The sequence below is a fragment of the Mandrillus leucophaeus genome, unplaced genomic scaffold (assembly GCF_000951045.1).
Source record: "Mandrillus leucophaeus isolate KB7577 unplaced genomic scaffold, Mleu.le_1.0 Scaffold570, whole genome shotgun sequence".
Lineage (NCBI taxonomy): Eukaryota > Metazoa > Chordata > Mammalia > Primates > Cercopithecidae > Mandrillus > Mandrillus leucophaeus.
This window is the reverse complement of record NW_012106142.1, coordinates 974061-985059: the sequence shown is the minus strand read 5'-3', so window position 1 is coordinate 985059 and position 10999 is coordinate 974061. Positions and strand designations below refer to the sequence as shown.

At 38.0% G+C, this 10999-nt stretch overlaps 1 protein-coding gene across 1 annotated transcript in view; it reads right to left on the bottom strand.

Moving 5' to 3' along the window:
• POLR2B (polymerase (RNA) II (DNA directed) polypeptide B, 140kDa) overlaps window positions 1-10999 on the bottom strand; it is a 64310-nt gene that overhangs the window by 6952 nt on the left and 46359 nt on the right. The window contains exons 15-22 of the mRNA XM_011998454.1: window positions 8605-8759; window positions 7031-7229; window positions 6545-6713; window positions 3281-3377; window positions 2045-2139; window positions 703-953; window positions 523-612; window positions 164-271 (exon numbers count right to left, since the gene is read on the bottom strand). Coding sequence (XP_011853844.1) covers window positions 164-271; window positions 523-612; window positions 703-953; window positions 2045-2139; window positions 3281-3377; window positions 6545-6713; window positions 7031-7229; window positions 8605-8759 — 1164 coding nt within the window. The remainder of the gene's footprint in view (window positions 1-163; window positions 272-522; window positions 613-702; window positions 954-2044; window positions 2140-3280; window positions 3378-6544; window positions 6714-7030; window positions 7230-8604; window positions 8760-10999) is intronic.

Here is a 10999-nt window from a genome sequence, read left to right as displayed (position 1 = left end):
AAAAAAAAAAAAAAACGGCAGAATCATAATCAATTTGAAAGCAGAAAAGTAAATCTCACACTAGCTTTTTACAAAATACTCTGGCTCAAATTTGAGAGCAATCACCTATCAGAGTTTTAGAAGTATCCGCTTAGAATCTATATTTTTGAAGAACATCTCTTACCTTCCCTTGAAGGCATTCAATTAAGTGACCAATAGTCATACGAGAGGGGATGGCATGGGGATTGATGATGATATCAGGGGTGATACCTTCACAGGTGAAAGGCATATCCTATAAAGAAAAATTTTAAAAGGGACTTAAAGATACATATACTAAACTAGAACTGACACCCCCTCCCAAATGAATTACTGTATGTCCCATATTCTGTTTCAACATGGTATGTTCATATACTTATTCAACAATAAAATAAAAAAGTTCAATCGTATCATCTTCGAGCTCTTAAGTTAAAGCAAATTTTTATTAAAAAAAAAAATGTTTAACAAAACTGTGATTTGGGTGTGAGGGAGATCAAAGATACCTACCTCTTGTCTATACTGAATACCACAAGTACCCTTTTGACCATGTCGACTAGCAAATTTGTCTCCAATCTGTGGAATCCTAACAGAGCGTACCTAAATTCATATAAAAATAAGTTAAGTGGATCTGGTTTACTTTCTAAGACTAGCTACATGAACAAAGTTCATACAAAGTTCAATACTCACCCTTATTTTACAAAATTTATATCCTTCCTGGTTGAGAGTTACCATAACCTGATCCACAATGCCTGTCTCGCTAGTTCTGAGAAAAGTGCTACAGTCTCTCTTGGTATAGCGTCTATTAGTGCTCTCCAATTCATCTTCATTTTCAGGCAAGGTGACTGTTTTGCCTATAATAACATCATCTCCTGATACACGAACCCCTGGAGCTATCAAACCATCATCATCCAGTTTGTCATAAATGGCATGCCTCATGCCTGTGAGGAAATAGACATGGAATGTCACATAATCCCCAACAAAGATTAAAAACCACATACATGAATCAGTTCCAAGTCAGAGAGAAGGCCACAGGAATTTCTATACCATGAATCATACCCTTATTCCAAATATTACAAACTATTCTGAATTCTGTAATACCACAGTCCACACAGGAAAAAAAGAAAAAAAAAAAAAGTCTATGAAGAAAAAGAACATTGGAATCAGCATTGGGAAAGCAGATTCTTCCATGACAGACATTTATCAAGTGACTCTGGATATGTTTTTTGCCATCTTCTGATTTCTATATTATAAGAGAAAGAATATCTCTGCTATCAGTGGGTACAGGAGAAAAGTTTTTTTAATTAAAAAGAGAATATCTATGGATTCCCTCTGCACAGATCCTCCCACAGAAATTGTGGATTTCATCTTAACTCAGTCTTAACTCCAATGGACATCAATTCACTACTACACAGAACCACCCAATGGAAGGTGAGTAACAGGAAGATGGCAAAGGAAACAAAATACATTTTACTTCATGCAATGCTATTCAGAGTCAAAACTGTAGCAGAAATGTTGCATTTTCCTGGAACATCCCATCCATCCCACTGCATAAGCAGTTTTTAAGTGTCTGTCAAAATAAATAACTAGAAAGTAAGTTTGAGTTTTCTACAAGAAACAACAAATGCTAGGTATCCTCTTTTCACTGATTATTTTTTAAATGTTTACAAATAATGTGGCTGAACAAATATTATGATCACACCATAATTTGGAAAGGAAGAGGGGACAGACGTGAAGTGTGTCCCCAGAAATTACATGACCTCTCTGATTTCCTAAACTGCCTCCTCAATGCAGGACCTACCAGGAAGGAAGGTCTGTAGCAAGCTCATTCCTAGGTGCAAAGACTTTTATCAAATACACATATTTTCTTAGATGTGAACTCTAAGAATAACATGAAAACACACTTTCATTGCACAAAAAAAAGGGGAGGGGGATGGGGCAGGCGCAGGCTGACACAACCCATCAAAATCACTTACGAAAACCACAGTAAGTTAACTTTGGATTCCATCATTTAAATGTTAGCGTCACTTACCCTGGCATGTTTCACGTGTAGGCTTCTCAAAAACTTCTTCTTGATCAAATCCTTTTTTAGACTCCTGTTCTTTGTATGAGCGATAGAAAACAGACCTAAAAACACATGGTTCTAAAGGTAAAGTCTATTTTTTAACAAAAGGGCTGAGACTATACCAACAATTTCTCATTTACTTGAAATTTGGGAGACAATTTAAACTATGAATCTGGGACAAGAATAACTGCATTAAGGGTCGGAGTTAAACTCTAAATGTTATCACAAGTTATACATATGTAGCATCTGACCCATAACCTTAACCACCTAGAATTATATGTCAAAATGGAAAAGACCCAGGGTCAATGAGTCCAACCTCCTACACAATTTAAGAATCCATTACAAAATAACCCTGAAAGATGGTCACCTAGGTTCTACTCAAACACTTCCAGTGAGAAGTTTTTACATTGGCCGAGCATGGTGGCTCACGCCTGTAATCCTAGCACTTTGGGAGGCCAAGGTGGGTGGATCATCTGAAGTCAGGAGTTCGAGACCAGCCTGGCCAACATGGTCTGTGCTAAAAATACCAAAAAAAAAAAAAAAAAAAGCTGGGTGTAGTGGTGCAAGCCTGTAATCCCAGGTATCTGGGAAAATGAGGCAGGAGAATCTCTTGAAACCTGGGAGGCGGAGATTGCAGTGAGCCAAGATTGCACCACTGCATTCCAGCCTTGGCAACAGCGAGTTCTGTCTCAAAAAAAAAAGAAGTTTTTACATTAAGCCATAATATGTATCCTCTGAGTTCTAGTGCTATCCTTTGAAACTACACAGAAAAAGGAAAATCCATTCCCCTCTACTAAATTCCCAGTTTTTAAAGCAATCTTTATAAGCCTTGAATTTGAAGTCTATTTGTCAATAGGACAATCAAGCTGAAGCATAATGGAAAAAAAGAGTGAAAAGAAAACACACCCTAATTTTAACAGTAGTTATCTATGGATTCTAAGTTATTTTTATTTCTTCTTTAGACATTTCTATATTATCTAAATGCAAATGTATATTTCCTTACCAAAAGAAAGACTCAAAATACTAGCATTTGAAATTCCTGAGAGATATAAGTAGTAGTATCTTCAGTTGTTTGTGACCATCAGCCAGGCCTTCTGCTTTCTGGAGTAGTGCGTAGTTAAACTGTATTTTAAGAACTTTTTCTGAATAAAATATTAGTGTTTCCACTGTATCTGTGTTTTGACAAATTTACAAAATACAAACCTGAAGAAGCCACGGTCTACAGCTGAACGATTCATGATAACAGAGTCTTCCTGATTATATCCAGTGTATGATGCAATGGCCACAATTGAGTTGATGCCTGCAGTGAATTTAAAAAGCACATATTTAAAAAAAAAAAAAAAAGCATACATTAAAACATCACCTGGAAAACAGGAAAACTGCCCTTTCTTTAAATCAACTTTAATTAAATCATATTTGCCATAAATGCTTGGGTGTTTGTTGTCATGGTAACTGCCAAAGTCTATTCCTCCTAGAATAGCAATCTGTGAGGCAACTACTCTGATGGCTAAATATCTCACACAAGCAAATCCTAAGACTAGTCACTCCCAATGTATCCATTCTCATAGTAAGTGATTATACATGTGAATCACCTCCTACTTAGAAAGTGCCTCCCCAAACCAAGTTTCATGATCCTCACAGCAACTCTGTGCCATAAACAAAATAAGCATTACTATTCTCATGAATCAGAAGAGTGAATTAATAATCTACCCATGATCTCAATAAGCAATAGGCTCAAGCCCCAGCTCCTTGTCTACCGATTTCTGGTTTTAGGTTTGAAACTGGTACTACCCTATATCCCTCTCCTTGTACCACCAAAAAATTATCATATCTTTCCCGCCACAATGAAATTCTTAGTTGCTGCTGCCAAAACACTGTTTGATGAGCCCATAAAATAACTGGATATTCAACTCTCGCCTGTAATCCCAGCACTTTGGGAGGCCAAGGCAGGTGGATCACAAGGTCAAGAGATCAAGACCATCCTGGCCAACATGGTGAAACCCCATCTCAACTAAAAATACAAAAAGTAGCTGGGCGTGGTGGCATGTGCCTGTGGTCCCAGCTACTCGGGAGGCTCACACAGGAGAATCCCTTAAACCCGGGAGGTGGAGGATGCAGTGAGCTGAGATCACACCACTGTACTCCAGCCTGGTAGCAGAGTGAGAATCTGTCTCGAAAATAAAATAAATAACATAACATAACATAACATAACATAAAATAACTTGATATTCTTAACCTGGATATCATCATGAGGAAACAATAGTCAAACCTAAATTGAGACACAATGCAAAATAACTTTCCTGAACTCTTCACAAATGTCAAGGTCATGAAAGACAAGGAAAGACTAAGAAACTGTTCTAGATTAAGGAAACTAAAGAAACATGTAATTAAATGCAATGCACAATCCTAGATTAGCTCCTAGACCCACTAAAGACATCGTTAGGTTTGAATACAATAAAAATTGCTTTCTTTAAAAAAAAAAAAACCATCATTAGGACAACTGGCAAAATTTGAATTGAGGACTGCTGACTATATGGATAGCAATGTTATCCTGATTTGATGGCTGCACTACAGAGAATGTCCTTGTTCTTAGGAAACACATACTGAAGAAGGAAACACATGCTTCACGCCTGCAACTTACTCTCATGTGGTTCAGCAGAAGTAATAAAAAGGGAGAGAATAATAGAGCAAATGTGGTAAAATGTTAAAAGATTTTTAAAGATGGTATGATGGATCGGCTGTAGTGGCTTACATCTGTAATCCTGGCACTTTGGGATGCTGAGGTGGGAAAATCACTTCAGCCCAGAAGTTTGAGACCAGCCTGGGCAACAAAGCAGACCCTATCTCTACAAAAAAAAAGAACTTCAAAATAAAGATGCCATGATGAAGTCAGGAATAACAGAACTGCAGTCCTGCCAGCCATGACCCTCCACTTACGCCAGTACCAAAGGAACATTTGCTTTCCAACCTAGTCCTTCAGTATATGTATTTCTTCTCTAGCCATAAAGAAACTGTATTATCTAAATGTTGGAGAAAACACAGCACTGCAAGCACAGCCCAAAGATACGTGCATACTGTGTAGACAACCTAACAGATTTTGCTTTTCTAGACAAGAGGAACCCCTTGTGGAGGATTTTGAAAGTAAGTAATTTTAACCTATGAGAATTTCCTATCAAAATGTTAGAGCCCCATTACAGTACAAATGTTACGCACATTCAAAGCCAAAAGTCTGTTAATACAAAAGATAACAACAGTGCCAAAGAACTCTACCATCTCCTTTAATAGTCAACACTCATACCCTTCAGATTTCTCTTCGCCATTTTACCTACCATCCAGTCTCCCTGAGATTCCCCTCCTTACCAGCTACTTCTCAAATCTTCTCTCCTGATTTCTCTTCCTGGTATCTAAAATTGTCTGCCTCTGGCCTTTTTCTCAATCTAAATTCTCCTTAGGCAATTTCATAGTAATCTATAATTATCATTAATAAATAAAAAATTTTACATCTCTAGATTTGACTTTCTTTCAAATCATGTTTGCAACTCACTGTTGTTGGAAGTTCACGTCTTAGTGTTCTGACACTAAGACACTAAATCAAAATCAACATATCCAAAACAGAATTACTATCTTACCTCTAAAACCTCTTCCCCCTTCTAACATGTTCCCAATCTTATTTTTCCCCCAACCTATTCATAGCACCTCTCTTTAATCACTCAAGCCAGAAACACCAACAATATTTCCAATTCCTCTCTTCATTGTTCCACACTCGGCCATTCATCAAGCCCTATCAAGTGTATTTCAAAAGGTATCTTACCCATCATTCTTTTTCATTTATTTAGGACCTTGCCATTTCACATTTAGACTACTGCAAAAACCCCTAAATTATCACCCTGCTAATCCAGTACCTCACTGTAATCTACTCTTTATGCCGCTGTCAGAATGGTATTCCTAAAACAAATTTCTAATTTTATTACTTCCCTGATCCAAAAGATTGGATGTGTCTCCATTTTCAAAATAAAAGTCAACCTGTTCAGGCTCTCTCCACACTGAGACCAAGCTTTCACTCCCATATATTTACACTCCACCCACACTAAGCTGACATGACTCCTAACTGTACCCATTTTTCATGACTTCATCCATCTGTGCCCTTGCTTAAACCACCTCTCAAATGCAAACACCCCTTCATCAATTTTGCTCCAGTCTAAAATGCCACCTTCTCCATGAAATTGAATCTAGACTTCCAACAGGAATTAATCGCTTCCATCAGTCTGTGCTTCCAAAGGACTTTGTACCTCCACCATAAGACTTACCACATAACTACCTTTTAATTATGTTCACGTTTCCCACCATATTATAAATTCCGTGAGAACAGACACTATGTCATATTTATTTTTTAATGCTCCCAAGCACCCAGAAAAGTGCCTTAAACATGGCAGGATCTTAAATAACGTAGAGCAAAACTGACCATACCTGCTGGCAGCTCTCTAAATCGTAGATACTCCATAGACCGTGTAGTTACAAGTGGTTTTTGAGGATAGTAGAGAACATGGGCCAATGTGTCCATGCGAACATGGAAGTTGGTGATGTAAACTCCCATAGCCTGCTTACCCATAGCAGACTGGTATGTGTTTCTAGGGGACTAAACGTAAAAATGAAAAGCAGAATCAACGAAAAGTTACTATTGCTAATGGAAAAGACTCTGACAATAAATCAGAAGAAATATGATTGGTAAAATTCCTGATTTTTTTCAAAAACAGTAAGTAATAACCATTCGAAATAATCAATTACGGCTCTTAACCATGAAACACAACAGCAAGTATATCAAATGCTGATTCTGTAGGAGTTCAGAGCCTTTCATTTAAAGCCTTTTTCCCTCCAGATACGATTACAGAGTTACTTCCAATTTTTATTACTTCTCCCAATTCCTCACACCAGAAGACGAAAAGTGATACTAACCTGGTTATGATCAGGAAAGGGAATAATAGATGCACAGACACCAAGGATCATTGAGGGATGAATCTCACAGTGTGTATATGTGGAACAATAAGCTACTTCTTTCTCCTGTAAATCATCTGGAGTCATTGCAAGCATCACTGTTTCCTCTTCCAGTGTATCAATATATTCCACTACCCCACTGGCCACAAGATCCTGCCAACTAAAAAAGAATTCACTCAATTTTCTATTTCCTGAAATATTTTAACTAACTATTCCTCCTACTTAAAAGTATTCCTATATTTATATTTAAATATAGTTTATTATATATTAAATATACATATAATATATATTTATATATATAGTTTAATATTATATATAACTGACCAACATAGTTACATGACTGTTGACAGTGAAAAAGGTAAGCTGCTGGAGAGTAAGGCCTGGTAGAATACACACCTAACTGTTACCAGTATTTACTTGTGAAGAAGAGTATAAATTGGAGGGCAATTTTTTTAAATTTATAACACATATTATTTGAATGATTTTTACATTAGTATACATAACTATACATTCATTTGCTAAAAAAATATTTAAATCAGCTTCATCTTTTCACTAAATTTCTTATATTATTCATATTATATCATATTATATGTAATATATTATATTTAGATTATATAGGTTATTTCTCCTTATTACTATTAATAGATTTTAACATATCACAAAAAAATTTTTTTTGAGACAGAGTCTTGCTCTGTTGCCCAGGCTGGTACAATCAAAGCTCACTACTCCTGTACTCAAGTGATCCTCCTGCCTCAGGCCTCCTGAGTAGCTAGACTGCAGGTGCATTCCACCACACTTGACTAATTTTTTTATTTTTGGGAGAGATGGGAGTCTCCCTATATTGCCCAGACTGGTCTTGAACTCCTGGTCTCAAGCAATCCTCCCACCTTGACCTCCCAAAGTGCTGAGATTATAAGCATGAGCCACTACACCTGGGCAATCAAAAGACTTTTAAGCTTAAACAAAATCCTATTAATTATCTTGCTTCATAATAAAAGTTAAGAAAAACAAATGTGACTCCTAAAGGTACAGAGTTTTTTGGGGGCAATGAAAGTATTCTAAAATTAGATGATGGGTGCACAACCTTGCAAACATACTAAAAACCACTATTGTATACTTTTTAAAAATCATTAACTTGCCAGACGCGGTGGCTCATGCCTGTAATCCCAGCACTCTGGGAGGCTGAGGCAGGCAGATCACTTGAGACCAGGAGTTCAAGACCAGCCTGGCCAACATGACGAAACCCTGTCTCTACCAAAAATACAAAAATTAGCTCGGTGTGGTGGCGCATGCCTGTAATCCCAGCTACTAGGGTGGTTGAGGCAGGAGAATTGCTTGAATCCAGGAGGCGGAGGTTACAGTGAGCCAAGATCGCATCACTGCACTCCAGCATGGGCGACAGAGTTGAGATTGTGTCAAAAAAAAAAAAAAAAATTAAAATTAAATAAAATTAAATTTAAAAATGGTTAATTTTATGGTATGTAAATTCTATCTCAATTTTTAATACACACATTTTTCTCACTGCATGTTTTTACCTGTAGTTGTTATATTCTCTCTCTTTCAATTGGTCAATATGCCTCTTCTTCAAAAGTAGCTTTTGTTTTTCCACAATCAGAAGTGGTCTGCAAATACGGCCTGCATCTGTATAGATCCGAATCTCCCTCTCTCGAATATCTCTGATCATAGAAACCTATATATAGAAAGAAAAAAGTTCCATGAATTTTTATTTTCTCTTAAGTTAAAAATACAATACAAATCCTACTAAATTTCTGGAGCAACCAATTTCTCAAGTAAAATGTGAAAATCTTAGTTTACCATTGTTTAACGTATTATAAACTTAGGTAAAAATTTTATGAATCAAAAAATCTAACCTTGGCAATTATAAAGCTGAACAATAATATCTGGTAATAATGTCATGCAAGTTAACGTAGGAAATATTTTTTCAATACCACAAACACTAGTACATGACAATTTCTTATTTTGGCTCTTTGCTGATGACATATATCTCACCCTACAACCTTTCAAAAACCAGCCCTATGTCACTATGCTTTGACCATACTTTCCCAGTCATTAGCCTGACTTCTCACACACACCTATCAGATGTAAGCCTGACTACTCACACCCACCATCAGATAAATGGCTTACAGTCTAGCTATCTAACACAGTGGATAGCCACATGTGACTACTGATCACTTGAAATGTCGCCATTCTGAATTGAGATGTGCTGTTAAGTATAAACCACATAATGGATTTGAAAGACAGCACCAAAACAGGAAAAAAAGAATGTAAAATGGTTTATTAATAATTTTTATATTAATAGAATGTTGATGTAATACTTTGGGATGTATCAAGTCAAATAAAATATGCTATTAGAGACCAGGCGCAATGGCTCATGCCTGTAATCTCAACACTTTGGGAGGCCAATGTGGGCAGATCACCTGAGGTCAGGAGTTTGAGACCAGCCTGGCAAACTTGGTGAAATCCTGTCTCTACTAAAAATACAAAAATTATCTGGGTGTGGTGGCACGCGCTTGTAATCCCAGCTCCTCAGGAGGCTGAGGTAGAAGAATCACTTGAACCTGGGAGGCAGAGGTTGCAGTGAGCCGATATCATGCCACTGCACTCCAACCTGAGTAACACAGTAAGACCCTGTCTCAAAAAACAAAATAAAACAACAAAACATCAAGTTTTTCTCCAAAATGAAAGAGTCAAAAGACAAGAAAGAGAAAAATGCTCCAAGTTCCTAGTCTACTGCCTATCCTTAGAAAGTAATTTAAGGAGAAAACACTGTGAGCAAAAATATCATGAGTAGTATTCTAAAGTCCAAGAAAGATTCTGCTTTCAAATGCACTGCCTTAAGTTCTTAGAAAACTAACGTTCCTGACAGAATATAGCTCTATGGTCTTTCTTTTTTAAATAAAAACAGGGTCTTGATATGTTGCCCCAGGCTGGTTGGTCCTAAATTCCTAGCTTTAAGCGATCCTCCCACCTCAGCCAGCCAAAGTTACGGGATTACAGGCATGAGCCAGCACACCCGACCACTCTACCTCACCCACCAGGTGTTTTTGTAAACACAGTTTTATTAGTTTATGTATTACCTATGGCTGGTTCTCACTACAACAGCAGAGTTAAATACATAACACATACTGTATGATGAACAAAACCTGGATGTGGTGGCACACACCTTGTGGTCTCAGCCACTTAGGAGACTGAGGTGGGAGGATCGCTGGGGCCCAGAAGGTAGAGGCTGCAATGAACCATGACTGTGCCACTGCATTCCAGCCTGGGCGACAGAGGGAGATCCTCTCCAAAAAAAAAAAAAAAAAATACAGCCAACCTACTGTATAGCTCCCAACACTTTGGGAAGCCAAGGCAGGAAGGACTGCTTGAGCGCCCAGGAGTTCAAGACCAGCCGGGCAACATAGTGAGACCCCACCTCTATTAAAAAATACAGAGATAGAGAGAGAAAGAAAGAGACATTTTTTTGAACTTTCTCTTAGCCTTGCCTGCCCTCAAGTGAATCACTCTCTTCCTGCCTTCAAGCTGTAAATAAGCCTGGGTCAAAATCCAGGGCCAGGCTGGGCTCAGTGGCTCACATCTGTTATCCCAGCACTTTGGGAGGCCAAGGCAGGCAGACGGCTTGAGCCCAGGAGTTCAAGACCAGCCTGGCCACCTATGGCAAAACCCCATCTCTACCAAAAATACAAAAATTGGCTGGGCGCAGAGGCTCATGTCTGTAATCCCAGCACTTTGGGAGGCTGAGGCAGGCGGATCACCTGAGGTCAGGAGTTCGAGACTAGGCTGGCCAACAGGGAGAAACCCAGCCTCTACTAAAAATACAAAATTAGCTAGGCATGGTGGCAGGCACCTATAATCCTAGCTACTCAGGAGGCTGAGGCAGGAATTGCCTGAACCTGGGAGGCAGAGGCT